The sequence below is a fragment of the Pteropus medius genome, unplaced genomic scaffold (genome assembly GCF_902729225.1).
Source record: "Pteropus medius unplaced genomic scaffold, Ma_sr-lr_union100, whole genome shotgun sequence".
Taxonomy (NCBI): domain Eukaryota; kingdom Metazoa; phylum Chordata; class Mammalia; order Chiroptera; family Pteropodidae; genus Pteropus; species Pteropus medius.
Genome location: NW_024340701.1, coordinates 8,506,197 through 8,530,097, shown reverse-complemented (window position 1 = coordinate 8,530,097; position 23,901 = coordinate 8,506,197). Strand labels below are relative to the sequence as shown.

General features: G+C 46.8%; 1 protein-coding gene across 9 annotated transcripts; it reads left to right on the top strand.

The window, feature by feature from the left end:
* Window positions 1-10,292: 10,292 nt before the first annotated feature.
* Window positions 10,293-19,272, top strand: PARS2 (prolyl-tRNA synthetase 2, mitochondrial). Of its 9 annotated transcripts, none has more exons than XM_039887132.1 (4): window positions 10,293-10,432; window positions 14,861-16,224; window positions 18,151-18,306; window positions 19,155-19,272. In XM_039887132.1, the coding sequence occupies exons 2-3, from the start codon at window positions 14,890-14,892 to the stop codon at window positions 18,295-18,297; spliced, it is 1,482 nt and encodes a 493-aa protein (XP_039743066.1). In that variant the 5' UTR covers window positions 10,293-10,432; window positions 14,861-14,889; the 3' UTR covers window positions 18,298-18,306; window positions 19,155-19,272. The 9 variants fall into 9 exon arrangements, with proteins under 9 accessions (XP_039743066.1, XP_039743113.1, XP_039743082.1 ...); XM_039887179.1 differs by lacking the exon at window positions 18,151-18,306 and adding an exon at window positions 17,191-17,259; XM_039887148.1 differs by lacking the exon at window positions 18,151-18,306 and adding an exon at window positions 17,191-17,259 and having other exon boundaries at window positions 14,861-16,422.
* Window positions 19,273-23,901: the final 4,629 nt, after the last annotated feature.

Sequence of the window (23,901 nt, the reverse complement as noted above, 5' to 3'; positions counted from 1 at the left end):
TCTCCCCCCAGTGCACTCTGTTCCCAAACTGCTTTTCCTCTGTGCCTTTGTACATCTTATCCCTCTGCTGGGTTTTTTTCCTGTGATTTCCCTCCCAGTGCTCAGCTCAAAGATGCTTCCTCTAGGAAGTCTTATCAAATCCACCCAGCTCTCATTAATCACTCCCTTTTGTGCATGGAGAGCTCTCAGGGCATTGTGTTGCACTGTATTGCATTTATTCCTTCCCCTTGGATCATAATTGTGTCATGTCTATTTCCCGCCCTCACCCCAACCCTGGATTCTTTATAGCAGGAACCACAACTGTTTCAGCCCCAGGGTCCTACACTGAACTTGGCACAAAGACAGGCTCAGTTTGGGTTGTTGAACTGAGTAAATTCACAGCAGCGACATGACTACTTTAGTCCCAAACAGGTTATTCCATCACTAGTCCACAGTTTTGAGGTTGGGGCCAGGTCTGCATCCTAAGGATATTTGAGGCCAGAGCTCAACCAGAAAGCATGGGCTTTCTTTCTTCCTCCTCTCCAGCCTTAGGCCAATTCTCCAATTCTACAATTAGGAAACTGAGACCCAAAATGAGAAACTGAGACAAAAGAGTGGAGACTTGGCCAAGGTCAAGCAATGACTCAATGACAGATGCAAACTCGAATCCCACTTCCTGACTTGTGGGCCACTGTCTCTGCCCTTTCAAGGCTGCCTCCTTTACCAAGTTTATTTCTGTCAAGTCCAGGAGGACTACAAGCCTTCCATTCCTTTACTGAACAAATACGTAGAAGTAGTGGTTGAGTGCCAAGCTCTGAGGCTCCAAAGGAGAACAAAATAGACCTGTCCTTGCCTTCAGGGAGCTCACAGGCTAGACCCTGCAGAGCAGGTTATGCAGGGGCTTGTGGGCCACAGTAGGGACCTGGGGAGACCAATGGGAAACTATGGAAGATTTTAGCTGGCAGAGCTGGCTACCTCTCCCCCTCCAAACCAGACATACACATTCTGTGATAGTTGCCTTTCCCCGGCCCAGTGGGGAGGAGAGAATGGCTGTCCCTGGGGCTGTCCTTGGCCACCTCACCTTAGCAAGCCACTGCTGAGGCCAGGCCTGGCAGTCTCCCAGGACTGTGGCTCTGGCTGGTAGGGGGAGACTAATGGGTGGCTGATCTTCATGTAATTACAATTTTGAGCCCTGTGGAACACCCCTGCCCACTGGGCAGCTGGGAGAACAACTGTCTGTCACACAGCTAAAGCAGCAGGAGATCCTTAGGGGAGCACTACAGACTAAAAGCCTAATGACCTCATAATCAGAGTAATGAAGATAAATCACACCTCATGCTTCCTGCCTATTCTTTCCTCTGCATCTAACTAACAGCCAACATCAGGCAACTGGAACTCATGTTTAGCCGCTGTGAGCAAGGCATGTTAAAGATCGTGAAAACAGGTGAGATTTTTCAGTTATAGATTTTTAGAATCTCAGAGCTGGAAAGAACCTTAGTCATCACCTCTTCTAGCCTCTCCATCTAAAGTAGGACTCCTCTCAACAGTGAGTGTCCTGAGCTACTTGCACATGTCTGGCAGATGGGCAGCTTACTACCCTGAAAGAAATCAATTCATTTTCAACTAGTCTGTCTTCTGAGCTTCTCCTATTGAGCTGAAATCCTCTTTTCTGTGGTTTTATCTCCTGATTCAAGTTCAGCTTCTGGGACTACACGGAACAGACCCTAATAATCATGCTGACCTTAAATAAGTCATTTTCTTCTGACTCCCATTCTCTTTCTGTTGTACCTAGTACGGTGTTTGAGTTCTTCAAAAGGTGGCTGCCTACTCTGCCAATGGCCAGGCTGAGCTCTGACCTGGCCTGCAGTTGTCAGGGCCCAGGCAGGAGCCTGCACAGAGGGGCTGCTTGCAGCTGAAAGCAGAACAGAGCAGGCCTTTTCCCGTCCCTAATCAGGCCCCAAGGGAGCACCCTGTGTGGATAATGGTGGCTGGATGCCAAATGAAGTGAAATATCTCCTTTTCTCAGGCTGTTAACTTTTTTTCTTGTTTAAGGAAGGGGAGGATAATGACATTTAGCACTTTACAACTCAGCAGTAAAATGAGCAGATGGAAACAGATCCCCAACATGGCAGGCATGTTTCCAGTGAGAAACCCTCCCCATCTCCGTGGGGCTGAAGTCACTGGCAAGGATTGCTGATGGGGTTAGGGGCACAGCCAGCTCCCTCCTTCTTCCTCAACTCCTGCCCATGGGCAGCCACTCCAGGCTGCACATCACACAGGCTCTTCCTTGTCCTTGCTTCCCGCTTCCTGCCTCTGCACACCCTATTCCGCCTGCCTGGAGCACCTTTCCTACCTCCCAGGTCTGCCTGGAATACGATCTCTCTAATTTTGATGAGGAGAGGCGAAGGGGGATACTCTTGGCAGCAGTGGTAAGCAAAAACTGTGGAGCTGTGGCAAAGCTTCAGCTGGCCTCTAGGTGGCCACAGAAGAACAATTCGACCGAACAAGGAAGATTTCCCACAGGGAGGTCAAAGAAAATCACGGTCATCAGTATCGCCATAATTATTTACTGAGAATTTCACATGCCCTACCCCATTTAATCTTCACAAGCTCATGAGCTAGCTATGTATCAGCATTGTCTCCATTTTACAGATGAGGAAACTGAGGTTTGGAGTGGTTCAGTAACTTTCCTGAGGTCCTTCCACACTGACTTGTATGGCAGGCGGGCTAAAGAGCACTAATGAATAGCTTTTTAATTATTTGGAGTTTAGATGATTACTTTCTCTTCTATCACATATGTTGCTCTATAAACTGAACACTTTAAAAATCTGAATGCATTTTTCATGTTTATGTTTCCAAACCTGGCAATAGCTCTGTGGTGGAGCTTGTTCAGTTTTGGCATGTAAATTGTTTCATTTAACTGCAGCAACTCTGTGAGTTTTATTTGTCATCCACAAAGTAAAAGAAACAAACAAAAGAACCTCTGTATTTACTGCGGAGATCTATTGCTGCATCTGCCCAGAGCCCCTCCCTGCTGGTAATAGCACACCTCCTCTTCCTGGGCTAGGAATTGCAACTTCCCCACTCTGCGCGGAGGCAGAGGGCTGCCAGTCTTTATACCCCACCTCCTGACCACAAGAGCTGACCTATGACCCAAGATGGGTCAATCAGAGTCTTTCCCAGAGAATTTTCCAACTGGGTGCAGAGACATAAAATGCTATCTATCCATTGGAATGGCATTAGCGGCTGTCCCGTTAGGGTTAGGGTTAGCCTTAGGCATCAAAGGCCTGAAGACAGTATCTTAAACAAAATGGAAATTTATCCTGTAAGGCCAGCTCAAGTGTCATTTCAGTGCCTGCCATGTCCCTTCTCCCCTCACCTACCAGGTACCTGCTGAAGCCATCTTACTGCAAGCACCCGCGTGCAATTCTCTGCTTGATTGGAAGCACTGGGTAGTTGTCACTCCTGAGAGCAGCCTTCAACTAATGGGGAATGGAAATTGGAGAATACCCCAGCCTCATGGTGGGTGAGGGTGGGGAGGATCATTCCGAGGCACATTCCACATTTCCTCTGAGGGCTCATTGGGATTGAGGCCAGTTGCCCACATCAGCAACCGGCTCTATCATTATCACACCCTGTATTCATTCCTGGCCCTTCCCCTCTTTCATTTCCTCACTCCTCTACCAGTGTTTCCTGGGATCGCCTCCCAAATAAACTGCTTGCCTGAGACTCTTTGATTCAGGGTCTACTTCTGGGGACGCCTAGCTTTTGACACCCTCGACGTCTCCCTTTATCCAAAGAGGAGGACTCCACCACTTCAGCACTCCCTTGGCACCTTCTTTGTACCTCTAATACAACACACTGTGGTCTATTTTGTTGTATGCATTAATGAGGAAAGAGGGAAAATAGGGAATATATAAAATTGAATCACTTAACTAGCCTGGGAACTTAAAACTTTTGGATTTTCCAGTCCTGCATCAATGCCTACATATACATCTGGACATATATTAGACCTCCAGATAACCCTCTGATTACTCCCTGAAGGATTCACGTATCCAGACCACCTGACATCTGACTAATAACATCCTGGACCAGCACTACAGCTAAGAATACAGAACAGATAATTCTCAAGAATGTACTTTTTACTATAATAACTCTTTTCTTTCTTCTTCAAAACACATCTGGGTTTTCACCTAGCTATGTTCATAGTTTGCAAACTCTAAGACTTTTGAATAAATTTCTAGCAAAGCCTTTAGACTCTTTTTGAGTTCACTCGACAAGTATAAAATAGGAAGGAATATGCATTTATCGAGTGCCAGCTGTGTACCAGGCACTGTACCAGCTGCCATGTGCTCATTCATTCATTTATTCACTAATTAATTCATTCAACAAATATATATAAAGATTTACAATGTGCCAGGCAATGATCTAAACCGGGGGTTGGCAAATTTGGCCCACTGCCTATTTTTGTAAATAAAGTTTTATTGGAACACAGTCATACTTCTTTGTTGACATACTTCTATGGCTGCTTTCAGGCTATGACGACAGAGTTGAGTAACTGTGACAGAGACCATATGTCCTGTAAAGCATAGGATATTGACTGTTTGGTCTTTTATAGAAAAAGTTTGGTGCCCCTTGGGAATGTTGCAGTGAAAAAAACAAACAAAAATCATACCCTCCTAGATGGAGTTTGCATCCTACTTGGGTTGAGGGAGAGGTAACACAAATAAACCAAAAACTAGGTAAAATTTTAATATGTTAGATGGTGATAAATGTTATTTAAAAAAAAAAAGGCAGAGAAGGAGTATTGGGAGTGATGGGAGGCGGGAAGGTTAGGAGTCCTGACTGCAAAGGTGCCATTTGAGCAGAGACCTGAAAATGCTGAAGGTGTGAACCAGGTGGACTTGGCAGGAAAGAACTGCTGGGTGGAGGAACAGCAGATGCAAAGTTAATCCTATACTGAGCACTAATAGGAGCCCTTCGAGTGCTTTACATACATAATCTCATTTAATTACTTAAAAGTCATCATCTCATTATATACTTAATCTCACAAAAGAATAATATGAATGTATTTCTATTACTACTATTTATACAGAACTTTTAGTTTACATTGTTTTGTAATGTTGTTTTCTTGCTCTTCACAGCATTTCAAGAAGGTTACTGACCTCACTGAAGTATAGCCAAAGATCAGAAGGGTCAAGTCCCTTGCCCCAGGTCACACAGCCTGTAAGTGCAGGAGCTAGAAAGCAAACCCAGGTCTGTCTGGATCCAAACACTGTATTCCTCTCTGTAAGCCACTAGCTCTGGAAGGCATGAACTCCACCTTGTTCCACTCACAGCTCATCCAAATCCTGCACCAAAGAGAAAAGTCAAAGACATATTGAAAGGAACTCAATTTCTATCATCCTCCCAGATGAGAGTGACCAGTTAAACTGCTGGAGTCACACCCAGAACTCACAGACATTTGATCATTCCCTCTGGCCTGGGGCACCTATGCTGTGCCCCAGACTTCTAGCTGTGCCCAATGCTCTGCAGAGCTAACCTAAAGCAGGTGCTCAAAGAGGGGCTGTTGTCGTCAGATTAACTATTGCTAAGATTTTGTTTGGTTGCATTTTTAGCAGGGCATTCTTAAGAATTGAGGGAATTGTGTAGAATGACATTAATTCAGCAAGTAGAAATTGAGATTTACTATGTACAAAATCTTTTTATGTAGTAAACAGATTTACTATGGCAGGGTTAGAGATGAACAGGACACAGGCCCTCCCCTCTGAGAGCTCGCAGTCTATGGCGGTAAAGAGAAACCTTTTTGTGTGCCCTACATGACCTACTATGTGCCAGGCACTGTGCTGACCTCATTACCTACCTCATTACATGGGCCAACTCCTTGCATCTTCATCACAACTCCACGGGAGAGGACGAGGCACCTGAGCCTCAGGGAGGCTGCATATCTCGCCACAGCCATATAGTAAGTGGGTGGCAAAGCAAGGATTTGCACTCAGGTCTGTTTGCCCCCATCAAATGTACGCACTTAGCTATCACACACCTCAGAGAGAGAATGGGCCAGTTGAGAGACTCAGACAAAATTCTGAGGATTGTGGAGCCCCTGCCTACGGGGACTTCAAAGAAGGTTTATCAAAGAGGGTGCCATTGAGCTGAGATCTGAATTTTATCTCCCCCTTTTACTAGTTGTGTTGACTACGGACAAGCTATCCAACCTAAGCCTTGGTTGTCTCATCTATAAAATGGATGAAAGAGTGATATTTTTACCTCATGTGGTTGTTGTAGGGATTTCATCAGAAATGGGTGTAAAGTGTTTAATATTATCCCTGGCACATAGCAAGGGCTCTGAAAATGTGAACAATGATGAGGATGACAATTGGTGACCATACTCTTTAATCCTGAGGAATCTTGATAAAAAAGAGGCCTATCTTCCCAGCACCCTTCTGGCCTCTAATCAGTCTAGACTTAGGCCCCAAACCCATGAACAAGTGATACTCTCTGGGCCCAAGAAGTCAGAGAAGGATTGGCATCCCACACAGTGGCAGAGCAGGGAATTCCATGACAACAAGATGATGATTCTCTCCTTATGGTGAGCAACGGAGCCATGCAGTTCCCAGAATCAGAATGAGTTAAAGGATGGGACAGATGCTTTCAATTACACCTCTCATTGAACCCTCAGAATACCTCTGTGTGGTGGTATTATGATTTCTGTCTTACTGATGAAGAAACGAGGAGGTAACTGGCCCAAGGTTATATAGCTAGGAAGTGGCTGGTGGGATTCCAATTCGAGGCTACCCTCTCTCCTCCAGTCCAGTCTATCTAGATTGGGCTGGGCTAATGGGGCAAGGGTGGGCTCAGGAGTCCCTCAGATGTACTGTCCTAATGGCTCTCTGGGGTCTGTCCCCTCCTCTCTCACCCACTGCCCCAGTCTGGTCCATGGTAGGAGTCCCCATCTTCTTCCTCCTATCTGGATTCACACCTCACTCGGGCCAAGAAACACAACTGACCATGTACTTCTTTGGTATAAAACTCTTCCATTACCTACAGGTCTGTTTCTCACACTCGCCAGCGTCCTCAGCAGAAGAGGTGGCCATAAAATTATAACAAAAATATGTCTAGAGTGGAATGCAAAATGTCCAAAATTTCTCTCAGAGAAGAAGTTGTTTTGGGCTAAGCCTCAAAATAGGTGCGTATATGTTGTGGAGATAGGGGAGTATCATTCTTCATAGAAAAAGGCTCGCCAGCCTCAAAGACGAAGAAAACTTGCAGCCTGGTCCATTAGGCCCTGCCCCACTGGCACCCACTGCCTTTCCTCTGGTGCTTCCATGACACCTGGGTATGCTTGTGCTCCAGAACTCTCTTTTTCCTTACAGCCAGTTGTGACTTACTGACCCCCTGACTGGAATGTCTTTCTATCCTTCCTGTCAGCCTGGGAAGCTCCTAGTTATCCTTTAAGATCCAATTCCATTTCCCATCTTCCAAGAAGCCCCCTTGATCCCACCAGCCCCATCCTTGCAGTGCTTGTCCCTCGGCATTTTGCTTTTCCCTCCTTCTTCACAGCTTCTTACCTCAGGCTGCTGAGAGGCAGCCTCTCCAGGAAGTTATGAGCAACGTGACGTCAGGGAGTTCACCTTTAACTCTGCCTTCACTTGTTTCATTCAATACACACTCGGAGCCCCTGTCTGTGCCAGACCATGGGCTCCTGATGCAGAAATGACTCTCTGTCCTCAGAGGAGCTCTGAACTCAGGGAGAAACAAAACATCCATTCATTGATTGATTGATATAGTAAAACAAACAAAAAGCAAAACTCTTTGCTAATCTCCATCTGGGCCAAGCTGTGTGCTCAAGGTATAGAAAAGAGCAAAACCTATACTTGCCCCAGGGGCCCTAGCCAGGGGCCAATAGAAGCCCTAAGGGTAAGATGTGTCCCCAGGGCTGCAGGGCAACAAGGCAAGTATGCTGTCCTTTTGTGTTAAATGACAATAAATGAATAAATGAAAGAATAAATACTTTGTTTTTTCCTTCCTGTTTTAGGGAATTTGTGAGTTATTAACCATGAATGAGCTCTGTAAATCAAGACACCCAATAAATGAAAAATTGATTGATGACATGTCACATAGGGAGTTGCTAGCCGCAATAAGGCTAGATTCTGGGTCTCTGCCACCCTGTACTTTCTCAGTGGGGACCAAATCTACCCTGACCATGGCTGGCTTGAGCAGGCTCTGCAGCTGCAGGCTACAGAGCCTCCTGCAAACACGAAGTAAAATGCAGCAGTTCTCAGCCTGCCTCCCAAGGGGGTCGTGAGCATTAATTAGTTACCATTGGTAAAGTGTTCTGAAGATGTGGGGTGTATAAACATAGCAAGTCATTAGGCCTCTCCACACCACTATGCTCTACAGCCTGGGAACTGCTAATTGAGAAATAATTAACACCTCAGGGTGCAGAGGACGGATGCTGGCTTTTCCAGGATTGGAAGGGATGTAATAATGTGAACGGGGAGCAGGGAGAGCTAAGGCTACTTTGGATCCCAAAATACACCAAAGATTATTCACCTCCTACCCCTAAGCAGGAAGCATGGGGAATATTGCCTCAGTAAAACATTTGGGACTGCACTCCTTGGAGAAAGCCCCCACCACAGTGCTAGGCTGCATAGGCTGAGCCACATTCTTAGAGCAAAAGCACTCAGGTCCAGTCCAGCTCTGCCTGACCTAGCTGGTTGAGCAGATAGCAACTGCATGGTCCACCCAAACTGCATTTTCCTCAACCGTAAGGTCAGGATGATAACATGCATCCACCATCTATCCCATCCCTCCACTATGTTGTCTAGCAGCTTCCCTCAAGGCCAGAAAATCCAGCTCAGGCCGCTGGGGGACTATAAAAGACTGATGCCCAGGCTTACCCAGATCGATAACTGGCATCTCAGGGGTTACACGGTAATTCCAGTTCAGCCAAGGTTGAGAACCAGTGCTTTGACCTGTGTGTCAAGCACTGGAGTGGTGGGAAAAGAAGATGCAAATCATAAGCTATATAAATGTCTAACCAGTGTACTGTATATACTTAAAACTAATAATGAAATAAAATAAAATGCTTAAAAAGCACACCATGCTTCCCTCATACCAGTTCATCATTTCCTGATTCCATGCTTGTGATTGTCCTGGTCCCTTTGCCTGGACATTCTACTCCATTCCCATTGCATTCTTGACCTGGTAAACCCCACTCATCCTTCAGGCTCAGTTCCAAGTTCACCTCAGCGAAGCCCTCCTTCTCAGCACTCCTACAGGTTTCTCAGCCCCCATTACACCACTGATCATACCTTGTTGATCCTGGCAGATCCTGAGCAGGCTGAGAGATTCTTAAGGTCACTATTAGAATCACCAGTGTATTGCATGGGATCTGCTACACTTTAAATATTCAATAAACTATAACTGTTATTACTTAGGTAGAGTTATATGATATGCAGCTCTCACCTCAGCACATTTGCACTTGTTGTTCTCATTGTCTGTAACATTCTTCCCCCAGATATTTGCAAGGCTCTCTCATCTCTTCAGGTCTTTGCTAAAATGTCTCAATGAGGCTTTCTTGATCATCTTATTTTAAATTGCAACCTCCTGACCTCCAACTTTCCCCAATTAATTTTTCTCTATAGTAAAAAAGCATCTGATGAATCCTGTCTTTATATAAGTTTTTGATAATTTTTTCACCATGATTTTGCATTAATTTTCTAAATTAATTACATTAAAATACCACTTCTCTTGGTTGCCGAGTTCTGTGACCTCCCCTCAAGTTTCACTGTATTGGTTTATTGACAGAATGTGAGCTATATTAAATACAGGGAATTATGTTTGTGTTTTGTCCACTATTCCCAATTTCTACAACAGTAGCTAGTACATGGTTACTGCTCAAAAAATAATGTGAATGAAAGTTTGATTTAATGTCTTAAAGGCTGTCTTGGGCTTTATAATAAAGGTGCCTTTTTCCAATTGTTTAAATTTTTTAATTTATTTAAATTGTAAGCCTGTAAAATAATAGGGTAGATTCGCAACTGCATTGCCCACTGTTGTCATGGTTACACTACTGCCAGCCTTTCTCCTAGTCTGAGAGTGAGGCGGCCCCAGACAGTAGGAGGAAACGCCACACTCAAAACCCGGAAAATAGGCTTTGATGATAGAGTTACACCTCCCTAAATCCTAGAGCGCACTTCCGGAATGGTGCTTTACTTATTGGCGCCCAGGCCAATCTTTGATCTTGAGGAGGGCCGAGTTCTCCCTCCTCAGCAAAGCTTCCGGAACACCTTTCACTTGCGTCTGCTGTAAGGTGGGCGAGTCCTCTTGAGCGCGGCTTTGTGATTGGCTAGAAGGACAGGAGGCGGAGCTTTGGCGGGCACGCCCCGGGCGCAGGCGCGTTCGCCTGGCACGGCGGTCCCGTGGGCTGCGTCGGCTGGGACTGCAATTGGTGAGCGTGGGTGCTAGGGAGGGGTGAGAGACTGGCGGTGGGTGGTGGAGTGAATATGGGCTCTGAGCGCAGAGACCTAGGATCCTGCTGTCCGCTTTCCCACGTGCACGCCGTCCTTGGGTTGGGGTCACAGTCATATAAACTTTGGGGTAATACTCATCTCTTAGTCTCATTTTCCTCCATGGAAAACTGAAGGCAGGACTTCCTTGTCTCTCCAAGGTTGTGGCACAGTGTTCCTAGAAGTGCCAGCCCTGGAAAGACCCTCAGAGTTCACCTGGTGGCTGAGCCAACCTTCTCATTTTACACATGGAAAAATTGAGGTCCGGAAAATGTCATGCGACCCGGTCACCCAGCCAGTTCTTAGAACTAGGTCTGGGCCTTCATTGTTTTCTGTTTGTTTTTCTTTCCCAGCATGGTTCGTGATGGAGACTTTGGGGGAATTGAAAATCGAAGGCAGGGACTTAGCCTCCAGGTGTGGCCCTGTGCTCTTCTGCCCTGTCTCTTGATACAGTGACTTCACATCTCAGAGCCTCCTTCTTCTGTGAGTTAGGCATAATGATAATAACAAACACTGTATACCAAGCACTGTTATAAGCACATTATGCATAGTTTTCCTGCTTGGATTGCAGGGCCATTGTGAGTCAAAGAACCTTTAAAAAGGCCTGTGCTAGAAGGACAGAGTAGATGCTCTATAAAAATTTACTAAATGATTGAATGACTCAGAGGCTCTTTGCCAGACTCGAGGTGCTGGACACATTTTTTACTATATTGCTTTCAAGGCATTATCTGAGAAAATTGAAATAATTATTCTCTTGGTTTAAGCTGAGGAATCTAAGGATGAGCACACATTTAGGGCTCGGGACAGAGGGCTTAAGGCTCTTATTTAAATTATCCAGGTAATTTCTCATTGCACCCCTTCACTTTGTTCTTCATTTACTAATATAGTTGATCAACAAACAATAATAGCCTAAATATTAGGCATTGTCCTAGGCCCTGAAATATAAAAATGCAAAAAAAAAAAAAAAACTTATGAACTCATGGTTTAATAGGGAAATAGGACATGAAACATTCATTCCCAATGCCTGGCACACACCAGTTTCTCCAAACCATGTTTGAGAATTATTCCAGTACAGAATACTATAAAGAAGTGTTTTCAGTGGGAACACAGAGAAGAAAGTGACACTCTGTTTGGAAGGGTTGGCGAAGGCTTCTTGCAATAAGTGAACTTTGAGTGATGAATTGGAGGTACTAGGGGGGAAGTTTGCCTGTTCTTAGAACAATGAGCAATTTGGGGATGTGTTAGGGGAGGGGTAGGATAAGCTGGAAGAGGTGTGTTGGGATAAAAATATGAGGAGGCTTTGGTACAATTCTGCGAAAATTATTGGGGAACCATTAATGGATTATAAACAGGAGAGAGATTGAATCAACTGTAATATGGACACTAGACAGACAGGGTCAAGAATTGTTCAGTTCATTCATTAATAAACCTTTATTGAGTGTCTGCTGTGTCCAGGCACCATGCTGGATCCTGCATGTACAACTTGGAATAAAATATACGTGGTTTTTGCCCACATGTGATTTACAATCTAAATCAGAGTGGGTAAACAGGCTTCTGCAGTGGTGCTCCCAGTGCTGTCCCTGGATTAGCAGCATCAGCATCACCTGGGAACTTGTTAGAAATGCAGGTTCTCTGTCTTTACCCCAGACCTACTGAATCAAACTGGAGGTGAGGCCCTACAATCAGTGTTTTCACAAGCTCTCCAGGTGATTCTGATGCTCACTTAAGTTTCAGAACCAGTGGTATACTGTAATTTGTAGCAAGTGGTACTGAGGGCCTAACCCATCGTTGAGGCAGTAAGGGACAGAAAGAAGGGGGTGGACTTAAGAGAAATCTTGAAGAAAGATTTGTTTGCTTTAGGAAGAGCCAGAGGTGAAGGCACTTCCGGCTTGGGCCACGGGCCTGAGGTGGGACCTCAAGTGATGGGGGCAGGTGTGAACCACATGTGCCATGCCTCCAGGGCCCACACTTTTCCATGCAGTCAGACTAGGACTCTGACGCAGTGCCTCCCAACCTTTTTCAGGTCCTAGGCCACATAGGAAATGATAATATTTGTACATTGCATGGAGAAATGGATGAAGCTGCCTGAGGTTCTGAGAAGGAGGAGGCTCTGAGATGTGAAGTCACCGTATCAAAAGACAGGGCAGAAGAGCACAGGGCCACACCTGGAGGCTAAGTCTCTGCCTTCAAAAACCACGTATATTTTTATTACAAGTTGTACCTGCAGGATCCAGCATGGTGCCTGGACACAGCAGACACTCAATAAAGGTTTATTAATGAATAAACGGAACAATTCTTGACCTCGTCTGTCTAGTGTCCATATTACAGTTGATTCAATCTCTCTCCTGTTTATAATCCATTAATGGTTCCCCAATAATTTTCTCAGAATTGGACCAAAGCCTCTTCATATTTTTATCTCAATACACCTCTTCCATCTTATCCTACCCTTCCACTAACACGTCCCCAAATTGCTCATTGTTCTAAGAACAGGCACACTTCGCCCCCAGTACCTCCAATTCATCACTCAAAGTTCACCAGCTGGAGGACTTGAGGCTGAAAGCTAGAGCTGACCACCTGGGGCTTCCAGCTTCCCAGAGCTGAGAGGGATCAGTAACCCATTCTCAGCACAGTGCAGGGGAACTTTGCTCCATAGGATGTGCTGAAAATCAGAGATGCTTACCAAATTTGACAATATAAATCAAGAACCTTGAAAATTTATACCCTTTGACTCAGGAATTCCATTCCTGAAAATCCTCTCCCAAATAGATAACAAAATAAAGACTTCTGTTCTTTGTAATTTATGCATAAGGAGAAAACTGACAACTCTCTGGTAGTAAGAGAATCATTCTTGATATAGTCAATCAATGAATTATTGTACTGCCATTAGAAATGTGTGAATATTTGGTAAAATCATAGAGAAACCTGCGTACTCATTCATCAGACAGTGTCTAGTCAACCCCTGCTGTGTGCTGAGTGGAGAGCAAGGTAGAGGTGGTCCCTGCCTGCACAGAGCAAAGTGCCTGAAAGACAAGCAGCCCAACGTGCAGTAACTCCAAAGGGAGATTGGTATTTGATAGGGGGCAAATGGGCTGCTGCAGGAGAAGCTGGTCTTTGCCGTATGAGGAGTGGGACAAGGAAGGCATCCTAGAGGACAGGATGGTAATCCTGAGGCCTGAAGGATGGGTAGATGTTGGTATGCAAAGGGGCAGTGTGTTTAAAAGTGAGCATGGTGCAACTGGGACACGGAGAGGGCGATGGTGCGAAGAGGCCCAAGGGGACCAGTAGCCAGCTCCTGTGGGGCCGTGGGCACCGTGAAGGTCAGAAGCTTAGACCCGATTTTAAGGGTACCAGGAAGCCACTGGAGGATTTTAAGCAAGAAAAACTGTTACCGTATGTGTTTTGGAAGTGTCCCCTGTGGCTGCAGCGTGATGAGATGATAGTGGCCTGGACCTGGGTGGATGCTGTGGAGGTGGAGAGAAGGACAAATTGAATAGTATGTGAAGAGGTAGGGAGGACAGGGCCAAGAGAGTTGGTGTATGTGGAGCATGGGGGACAGGTAGGTGAACCCAGTCTTTTGGTTTACACAAAGGGTGGCTTATGGTGCCATTCAGAGTGATAGGAGGTGGGTTTGGGGGGAAGGCGCTGAGTTTCTTAGGGCGCTGAGTTTGAAGTGCATTGTGTTCTCCAGGAGTCAGCACGAGGCCTGACCCGGGAGTGTGTGAGAGAAAGGAAGAAGCACACAACATTTGACATTTAAGGGGGGGTGGGCAAAGGGCAGGGCTGGCAAAAGAAAGAGGGAATCATCAGCTGTAGATGTCTCTGGGCTGAGGGGTTATAGTTGCTTTCGTTTTCTTTTTTATTTCTGTTTTTTCCCAGTTTTCTATAATAACAATAGCAAGCGTCGATTGAGCTCATAGAATGTGCCAGATACTGTTCTAGTAACCTTTTATAACTCTTCTAAGTTCCTACAATAAACCGAGAAGGTAGGTCCTATTGCATTGCCATTTTACAGATGAAGAAACTGAGCACAGAGGGTTTAAGTCACATGTCCCAAGCTGTCAGTGGGAAGCCTGCCTGGATACCGGGCTGTTTGGTTCCAGAGCCTGTGCAGTCGCCACCCATTCCTATCTCTCCACAGTATGCTATTATACCTTTTGTAAATGAAAAAATATTGATTTTTTTTTTTTTACATGACAACAAGAGGTAAGAGAAGTAGTACTTGGATCTGCTAGGAAATTGGAAATGAAAGGGTTTGCATCTGCAGAATCAGTGGTTATCTTAGAAGTTTATTGGAGACCAGACTGAGCTGGCTACTTCATGCTGTCAGAACGTAGTTAATGCTTATTTGTGCACAACTCATTTTTCTCCAGGCACAGGTGCTTCCCTATGCTGGGGTGGCATGGAAAGGCTGCTAGCAAGATTCAGAGCATTGGCCACCTGCAGCCACCAGCTTTCCGGGTATATCCCTTGCAGGTTTCACCACTGTGCCCCAGGGAGAGGGAAGCGCTTGATGTTGTCCCGAGTGTTCCAGCCCCAGAACCTTCGGGAAGACCAGGTCCTCTCCCTGGAGGGCAAGTCTGGTGACCTGACCTGTAAGAGCCAGAGGCTGATGCTACAGGTGGGCCTGATCCACCCCGCAAGCTCCGGGTGTTACCACCTCCTGCCTTATACTGTTCGTGCTATGGAGAAGCTGGTGCGGGTGATAGACCAGGAGATGCAGGCCATTGGGGGACAGAAGGTCAACATGCCCAGCCTCAGCCCTGCAGAGCTCTGGCGAGCCACCAACCGGTGGGACTTGATGGGCAAGGAGCTGCTAAAACTTAGAGACAGACACGGCAAGGAATACTGCTTAGGACCAACTCACGAGGAAGCCATTACAGCCCTGGTCGCGTCCCAGAAGACACTGTCCTACAAGCAGCTTCCATTCCTGCTGTACCAGGTGACAAGAAAGTTTCGGGATGAGCCCAGGCCCCGCTTTGGTCTTCTCCGTGGCCGAGAGTTTTACATGAAGGACATGTATACCTTTGACTCCTCCCCAGAGGCCGCCCGGCAGACCTACAGCCTCGTGTGTGATGCCTACGACAGCCTGTTTGACAGACTGGGGCTGCAATGTGTCAAGGTCCAGGCAGACGTGGGTAGCATCGGGGGCATGATGTCTCATGAGTTCCAGCTACCAATGGATGTTGGAGAGGACCAGTTTGCAGTCTGTCCCAGCTGCAGCTTCTCAGCCAACATGGAGACACTAGACTTGTCACAAAGGAACTGCCCTGCTTGCCAGGGACCACTGACTAAAACCAAAGGCATTGAAGTGGGGCACACATTTTACCTGGGCACCAAGTACTCCTCCATTTTCAATGCCCAGTTTATCAACGTCCATGGCAAACCATCCTTGGCTGAAATGGGGTGCTATGGCTTGGGCGTGACACGGATCTTGGCTGCTGCCATCGAGGTTCTCTCTACAGAAGACTGCATCCGCTGGCCTGGACTTCTGGCCCCTTACCAAGTCTGCCTCATCCCACCGAAGAAGGGCAGTAAGGAGGCGGTAGCCGCAGAGCTCACGGGGCACCTGTACGACCACATCACAGAGGCGGTGCCGCCGCTTCGCGGGGAGGTCCTGTTAGACGACAGGACCCATCTGACAATTGGAAACAGACTGAAAGACGCCAACAAGTTTGGCTACCCCTTTGTGATCATCACTGGCAAGAGGGCCCTGGAGGACCCTGCCCATTTTGAGGTGTGGTGCCAGAACACTGGCGAGGTGGTCTTTCTCACCAAGGAAGGAGTCATAGAATTACTGAGCCAAGTGCAGGTTGTCTAAGCGCCCCCAGCCCACCCCACCCCCTCTTGCAGCCTTGGAGTTCACTCTAACACTGCCTTTGCCTTCACTCCTTTCTGGGGCTGGTCTCCCCAGAACCAGGGCAGTTCATGGAAGGTAAGAATATGTTAGGGAAACCAATTTTTATCCAGTCATTTGTTCAGAGGACTTGTATTTAAAGTCATTAACTTGGTCCCTTTCTCTGGATTGGCCATGCTGCCACATACAGTCCCTTTTTTATTCCGATGTGGAAGCTTCATTAGGAGGCAGAGAGGCAAGAAAGGGCAGAGTTCTCATGTTGGCCCTCAGGCGAGTCACTGCCCTTCTGGAAGCTGAGTTTCCCACGTGAAGGATGAGAATGGCCGATGGCCAGGGCCCTCCGGTTGTGATGGTCTGATTACGGGCCAGTTGCTGCATACTAGGCCCACCAGCCCTCCTCCACTTAGACTCATCCTCTCCCCTGCTGAGGCCTGTTTCTCCATCTGTGACATGAGAAAATGGAACCAGATCTGTAAATTCCTTAACAACTGTTTGTCACTGGCTGGTTCCATGAGAGGCGCATGACAGATCTGGTTCCTCTGATCCTCCTTAGTCTAAGCTACACAGAAAGTTGATTTAATCAGCTAATGACCCCCCCTGCCAAAAGCACCTCCAGAGACCAGGCTCTACTTAGGCCGCTCCATGCTGAGATCATGTTGGATTGATTGAATAAAGTCAAACTATTGGGATGGGCCTTGCATGTTCATTTGAAACAGTGGTGACACCTGCCATCATAGTGTAGTGGCTTCCTGTCTTGAGACTCTTCTTTTGCTATCATTTCTATACTCCTCTCAAAGAAAAAAAATGGGTGGCTGAGAAAGTGTTTTAAACCATTTCTCCCCACAGATACCAGGATAGCAGGCTTCGAGTGCCACAGTGACTGTGTCCTGAGTTGGATCCTAGAGCCACAACCGGGTGAATGTTAAGTTCTCTGCCTGCATTCTGTGGCAAATTAGGAGCAGACTTGAGCCACTACTGCAGTGCCGCCTGCTTTCATTGCTCGTGCTCCCTAGATTAGGGTCTTGGACATGCCCAAATCTAACAAGGATATGTCAAGGGCAAGCTCAAGGCCACCACCTCCTGAAAACATGCCTGACAGCTCCTGGAAGTGGTTTTTCCCCAGCACTCTCCCGGTCAGGCCTGAGGGTGTTCCTTCTTGTTCGGGGCAGCTCCTTCTTTGGTGGCCAGCCTCTTGTAGTTGATGGTCAGCACCCTGTGGCCAGGGTCCTAGGCTGATTCCTAGTCTACTGCAGTTCTGTGTTGGCCAATTGTTCCAGTTGCCACGCAGCTTCCCAGCAGCTTATTACTGCTACTGCTGTTACAGCTTGAGTAACTCCACCCCAAGCACACACCATCAGGTACCCTAATTAATGCATATACCAAGCCATAATGACTCCCAGGCTTACCACTGGAGCTTGGGGGCCCAGCATTCAGGCCAGGAGATGCAGCTTCTGAGAGAAGACCTAGAAAGGCTGGACTGTAAGGCAGGGGAGTTTACCCTTGGCTGCACGATGGAATCACCTGGTTCCCACCCACAGGTTCTGGTTATGGTCAGGGGTGTGGCTGGGTATCAGGAATTTTAAAGTTCCTCAGATGATTCTAACGTGCAAAGTCTATTGAGAGCTCCTAGTGTGTGGGTAGCTGCCTTCTCTGAGCCCACCTTGTAGTTGAGCGTTTCTTTGAGTAATTTTTGTTGTATATTATCAGACTGATGTGAGCTCTCAGCTTTTAATGGTCTGGTCATTTATTTGTTGGGGGCCTGCCACATGCCACTGTGTTGTGATGCCCTTTTTTACACCCTTTCAGACCTTGAAATTGTACAGGAGGTGCTGTTACTCTCATTTTACCGATGAGCAACTTAAGGATGCACAGCTCTTAAGTATCAGAGCTAGAATCCAAGTATTGGCCAAAACCTGCCCTCCCCACTACAATGCATGGCCTCTTACTATGTGAGTGATTTCAGTAAGTAAAACTGAATTATTTATGTCTATCTAATTAAGTTAGCCTTAACTAATGAGAAATTAGAATTCGTCCATATGGGTGCATATACTTTTTTAAAGTTTGTGCTCTATAATCTTATTTTTGGAACGTTAGCCAAATGTAAGAACTTTTAAAAACCACCCAATTAATTTTAAACTCTTCACAGATGTGCAAGTTATAGAATGATTTGGGGATGATGTAGAATCATGGAACTTTAGAATGGGAGGAGAACTTGGAGCCTGCCTGTGCAGCCCTCACTTCACAGATGGGAAACAGGCCTGGAGTGGGAATTAACCTGCCACGTACCATCTGACTGACAAAAGGCCTGATTGCAGGCCAGGTGCTACATCCCCTAAATTAGGCTGCTTCCTGTCGATCTTGTATTGAGAGGTCAGGCTAAATCAGTCTTTGAACTACAGAAGCCTCTACATATGAAACAGGTACCCATCCTCTATTTTCCAAGAGAAACAAATACAGAGTACAAGAAATCTAGGTGTTCTGATTGCCAAGCCAGTGTTTGTTCTAGTAGCCAAGATCAGTGTAATTTGGTGGAAAGATCAGAACCTTAAAGAGACCTAATCCTAGATCCACCTCTTACCAGGGATGTGACCTTAGATAAATTACCTGACCTTTGTGCATTTCACATTCTTTATCTGTAAGGTGCACTCATGATAATGGTACCTACCTCCCAGGGTTGTCTGGACGTTGGCTGAGCTTATATGTTATGCTTAACTCTTGCTATGCTCTCAGGGAACACTTCCTTAATACTAGGTGACTTAGAAAATGCCCATTGGGAGCTCAGGTTCTCCTGTTAATTTTATCTTCCTTAGATGCTTTACAACCTTCCTGGGAAATGCCACCAGCAAGAACTAAATAATGCCTGCAGAATGGTTCCATCTCCTTAGAGGCAAGATGGACATACTCAAAATAAACTTTCTCCTTCCTAAACTTGCCAGTGCTACTTCTTGCCATGAAATGATGAAATGGAGATGCTGGCGAAATAACAGGTACGGGCTTTATTATCATTGCTCCTTGGGGAGATCTAGAAGCAACTGGCTAGAAAATCAAGCTTAGGATGTAAATCAAGGGCTCCATTAATATTCTGTATTTTAATGGGAGAAACACCTGCTGGGCTATCCATAAAAGAAATCTGTTGAAATTGTCATTTCCTAACTACTTGAATGCCAGGCCTCTTCACAGAGTTCCCACCAAGGTGCCAGAATGCTTTTTAGAATGGATTGTTACACATCCAAGGGTATGTAAAGCTTTGTTTTAGATAGAATAAGTTTTTATAAATGTGGGTAGTTTTCTATAATATGAAAAATGGGAAAATATTTTTATGATGTTATTGCAAACTCAGGGAATTTGCAATAGGGCCTGATCGAAGACTAGGTGCTAAAGGGAGAAACAGTTGGGCATGGAGGAAGGAGAGCAAGATACTTCACTTAATTTAAAATAATGGCTTACATCATAGTGACTCAGACTAGAGGCTTGAGTCAGACTGCCTGGGCCACTTGATAGCCATATGACTTTGTGCAAGTTTGACCTTCCTCATACTCCTTACACTTCATTGGTAAAATGGGGACTACAGTGCCTGGCTCACAGCAGGTGCTTGGCAGCTGCCCTTATATTAAGCCAGTTAGCCTTTTGTACACAGTAGGTGAGTGGGTGGTACATGTGGGCCAGCAGAAGGGGGTGGCACCTTTAGGCTCTCCACATTCAGGCACCACCTTGGTGCAGGTATGGTGTCTACTCCTGTTAAACCAGCAGATCTAAAGACTGCCAGTGAGCTTCCATGGTGAAAGCTTAATTGCTCTTAGCTAATTAAAACTGTAGAGCCAGGAGAGTGAAGAGGAGGCACTTACCAGTTAATGCTAAATACCCATTTGCAAGGGTAGAACTTACTGCCCAGGCTCACCCAGAAAGCTCGTGGGCTGACCCAGGAGACTCATTGGTGGGGTGTCGGGTGCTGTGGAGATTTGGCTGTGGGCTCTGGCAGGGGTTTCTGCAGACTGGATTCTTCTACTCAGGATGGGGACGTTGCATGACAGTGAATGCCAAGACTTTACCATAATCTTGGAGTGAGCAGGCAAGGGCTGCTTGGGCTGTTGCCAACTTCTCAAAGGCAGGGACCCAGTCTTGTCACTATTAATATCTCCTAAAGGGTTTAGAGGAGTCCTGAATTCGAGTCCTGACTCTACTTTTACCAGCTAGTTGACTTTGGGCAAGTTACCCACCCCATTGGTGCCACTTTTATTATTAAAATGGTGCCATAAAACTATTTGCCTCCTAGAGGTGTTGAGAGGATTGAGTGGGCCAGTCCACATAAATCACCTAGAATGCTGTCTAGTGTATCTTAAGTGCTCCATAGATGACAGCTGTTACTATTGAGCCAGGCTAGCATATGCACTACCTCTGGAATGTGCCTTTCCAAGGCTCTTTGCCTTTGCTCGAAGGCCCACCCACTTACCCCACCCCACCAATTTCTTCAGCTTCATGGCCCACATTCGTCATGTATGGTGGCTTCCACCCCTCATCTGTTCAGAATTCATCACTCCTTCCTCTGTGTCATCAGTCAGTAGTTATTTGTTGTGCACCTACTATGTGTTGAGCAGGTGCTCTGCTAGGTCCTGGCAGTACAAAAGTGTACAGTTCAGGGTCCCTGACTCAGTTTACAGAGAAGTGGGAAGAACCATCCAGTAAACAATTACAATGCAGTGTGGTAAGTGTAGGGATGGTGCAGGGGCTGTGGGACAAGTGGGATAAGGGGCCAGGAGGGCTTCCTGAAGGAGGCAGCTGGGCCTGATTGAAGACTAGGTGTTAAAGGGAGAAACAGTTGGGCATAGAGGAAGGAGAGCAAGTGGAAATAATGTTCCAGGCAGAGGGAACAATATGCAAAGGCCCAAAGTTAAGAGCATGGCAAGATAGGAGAATTAAAAAACGTGTCATCGATTGAACACTTAAGGCAAGCTCTGTTACATGTGCTTCACATAATTAACTCATTTAATCCTCACAGCATCTGCATGAGGTAGGTGATACTATCTTGTTTATATTGTAGATGAAGAAACTGAGGTACAGTGCTTAAGCAAATTGTCTGGAGGCCATATAGCTAGTGAGTCGTGGGGCTGGAATTGGAGGGCAGGCAGCCTGGCTCGAGCTAATACTCTAAGCCACTGCACCCTCCTGACCCATAGCTGAAATGTGTCCAGGATGACTGGGCTAAGGAGGCCAGAGAAAGAAAGCTGCAGAGGTAGTAAGGGGCCAGATCCTGAAGGGCCCTAGATACCACACTATATTGATGAAGGGGAGCCACAGCGGGCTCAGAGCAGAGGCATGGACAGACTTGCTTTTGTGGCTTTATTTTTCTTCACTGGAGCAGTTTCCAGCCCAGAGTTAGATTTATGACATCCACTCAACAGCATGACCTTGAAGGCAGAGGGTGCCTGATGCACTTCAGCCTTGATGCCTTACCCTTGGTTGGTGCTTGTTAAATATTTATAACCAAACAGAATAAAAGGAACACAATAAAGGAGGCAGATGGGCTCTGGAGTGAGATGCTTGGGTTCATATCATGGCTCTGACAATCAGCCATGGCAAGGCTGCATGTCCTCATTTCCTTATTTATAAAGTTGCAATCCTAGACCCGAGACCGGGGCTGTTAAAATGAGAATTCAGGTTTGCACAGTGCTGGAACTCCATGTTGACAGCCGCCATAATGTCTCTTGGTTCCCTTCCTGCCCTTGTGTACCTAACCAGCAAGTAGTGTGTTTCGGGGTAGCTTAAGGGGACTTTGTCCCCCAACCCAAATCTCCAGCTGCCATCCTAAATCCAGAGAGAAGGGCTGCACTCTTGTCCTGTAAGAAGGAGGGGCCCCCAAGTGGTGGGAAAGGCTCTGTAAGTCAGGGATGCTGAGAATGCTGGTGCCTTGCCCCTCTTCTCTCGGCCTCAGTTTCCTCATCTGTAAAATGAGTCGGGGGAGGGTTGAGGCCCTGCAGGAGCTCTGACTCTGGCTCTGCTGGAGTCTCAGCCATGGGCAGGTGGCTGGGGAAGCACTGGGCAATGGCCAGGCCCACATGCTCCCCTTGGAATCATCTGCCTCTTGGGCTGCCTGTCCCACCGGCTCTGCCCCTGAATAAGGGGCACCCCCCAGGGCTTTTTTCCCACACTCCTCCGCCCTGCTCAGCGAGGCTTCCACTGGCCAGAGAACTGGAAGGGGAGGTCCCAGGGTGGGCAGTGCACAGAGACCCCTGTTCTCTGGCCCAGCAGAGTTGTAGTCCTAACCTCCTCAGGCCCACTCCTAAGTCCATGCTCCTTCCACTCTCTTGCACCCAGAGAAGATGGCAGAGGTCAGAGGAGGCAAAGCCTGTGGGCTTGTGAGGCCAGGTGCCTTCCTGGAGGAGGTATAAGACAGCCATGTTGGGCTCAACCCTGGGAATGCCATTGTTGATGCTTGTGTGTGTAAGTGGAGCCTTGGAACAGGACTGTTTTCATTCCTTAGTTCTTTCATCTGTTCATCCATCCATCCATTCATCAGCACACTCACAGTCACTGAACTCCCACTGTGTGTTAGGCCTGGGCACTCAAAACAAAGCCTCATTTGGCCCCTACTCTGAGAGCTCGCCTTCTGGAAGGTTTAGTGCAGCATTTCTCAAATTCAGTATTAATTTGGCCCAGATAATTCTTTGGGAACCCATCATATGCAGAGTAAGATGTTAGGTAGCATCCCTGGCTTCAACTCACTAGATGTCAGCAGCATCCCACCAAGCTGTGATAACCAAAAATGACATTGACAAGTCCCCTGGGGTGCAAGTCCCCTGGTTGAGAACCACTGGTCTAGTGCCACTACTTGTTTGCATGGATGTACACCTGTTTACTTAAGAGCTAGTTACTGAATAATGTGCCAGGCACTTTGCATACAATATTTGCACATAAGTGCCATGGACATGCCTATGAGGTAGGTGGTATAGTGAATCATTTTACAGATGAACTAGGCTCTTATCACAGTCCCTTATAGTCACAATAAGTCAGCAACCACCAGGATCCTACCTCTGGTCTAATAGTCTGCCATTCTAAGTCCCATTTCTCCCCTTTGCACTTCTGCCCCCACCCCTAGCTGGAGGGAAAGGGAGAGACTGAAGGGAAGGGAAAACAGAAGCTTGTCGATCAGAGGCCTTATGAAAAGGGCTGGGTGATAGGGATGGTCACGTGACAACCCTTGTCAGATATGTAGTTTTGAATGTATAACCTGCTCTCTGGCATCTCATCCCAGTGTTGGGGAGAGGGTGGAGTAATTAGTCTGTTTCACAGAGAAGGCAGCACACCGGAACCTGCTTTGCCCCAAGACAGTGAGGTGAATGGAGGGGGCTACTGTAGGGAACCCTACACTGTCTGCTAGGGTTGTTACTAAATGTTAGGCCTCTTACACAAAGTGCTGGGTTCTTACAAAGAGAGCTAAGTGGGAGTCTCTAGCTGGGGAGTGAGGAAGCATGGCCTCAGCCAGGCTTGGGAGGAAGGCTGGACTTCAGCTTCCTGGCCACGAGCCATAGGCAGGGACCTGCACCTGGAAGGAAAGCTGCA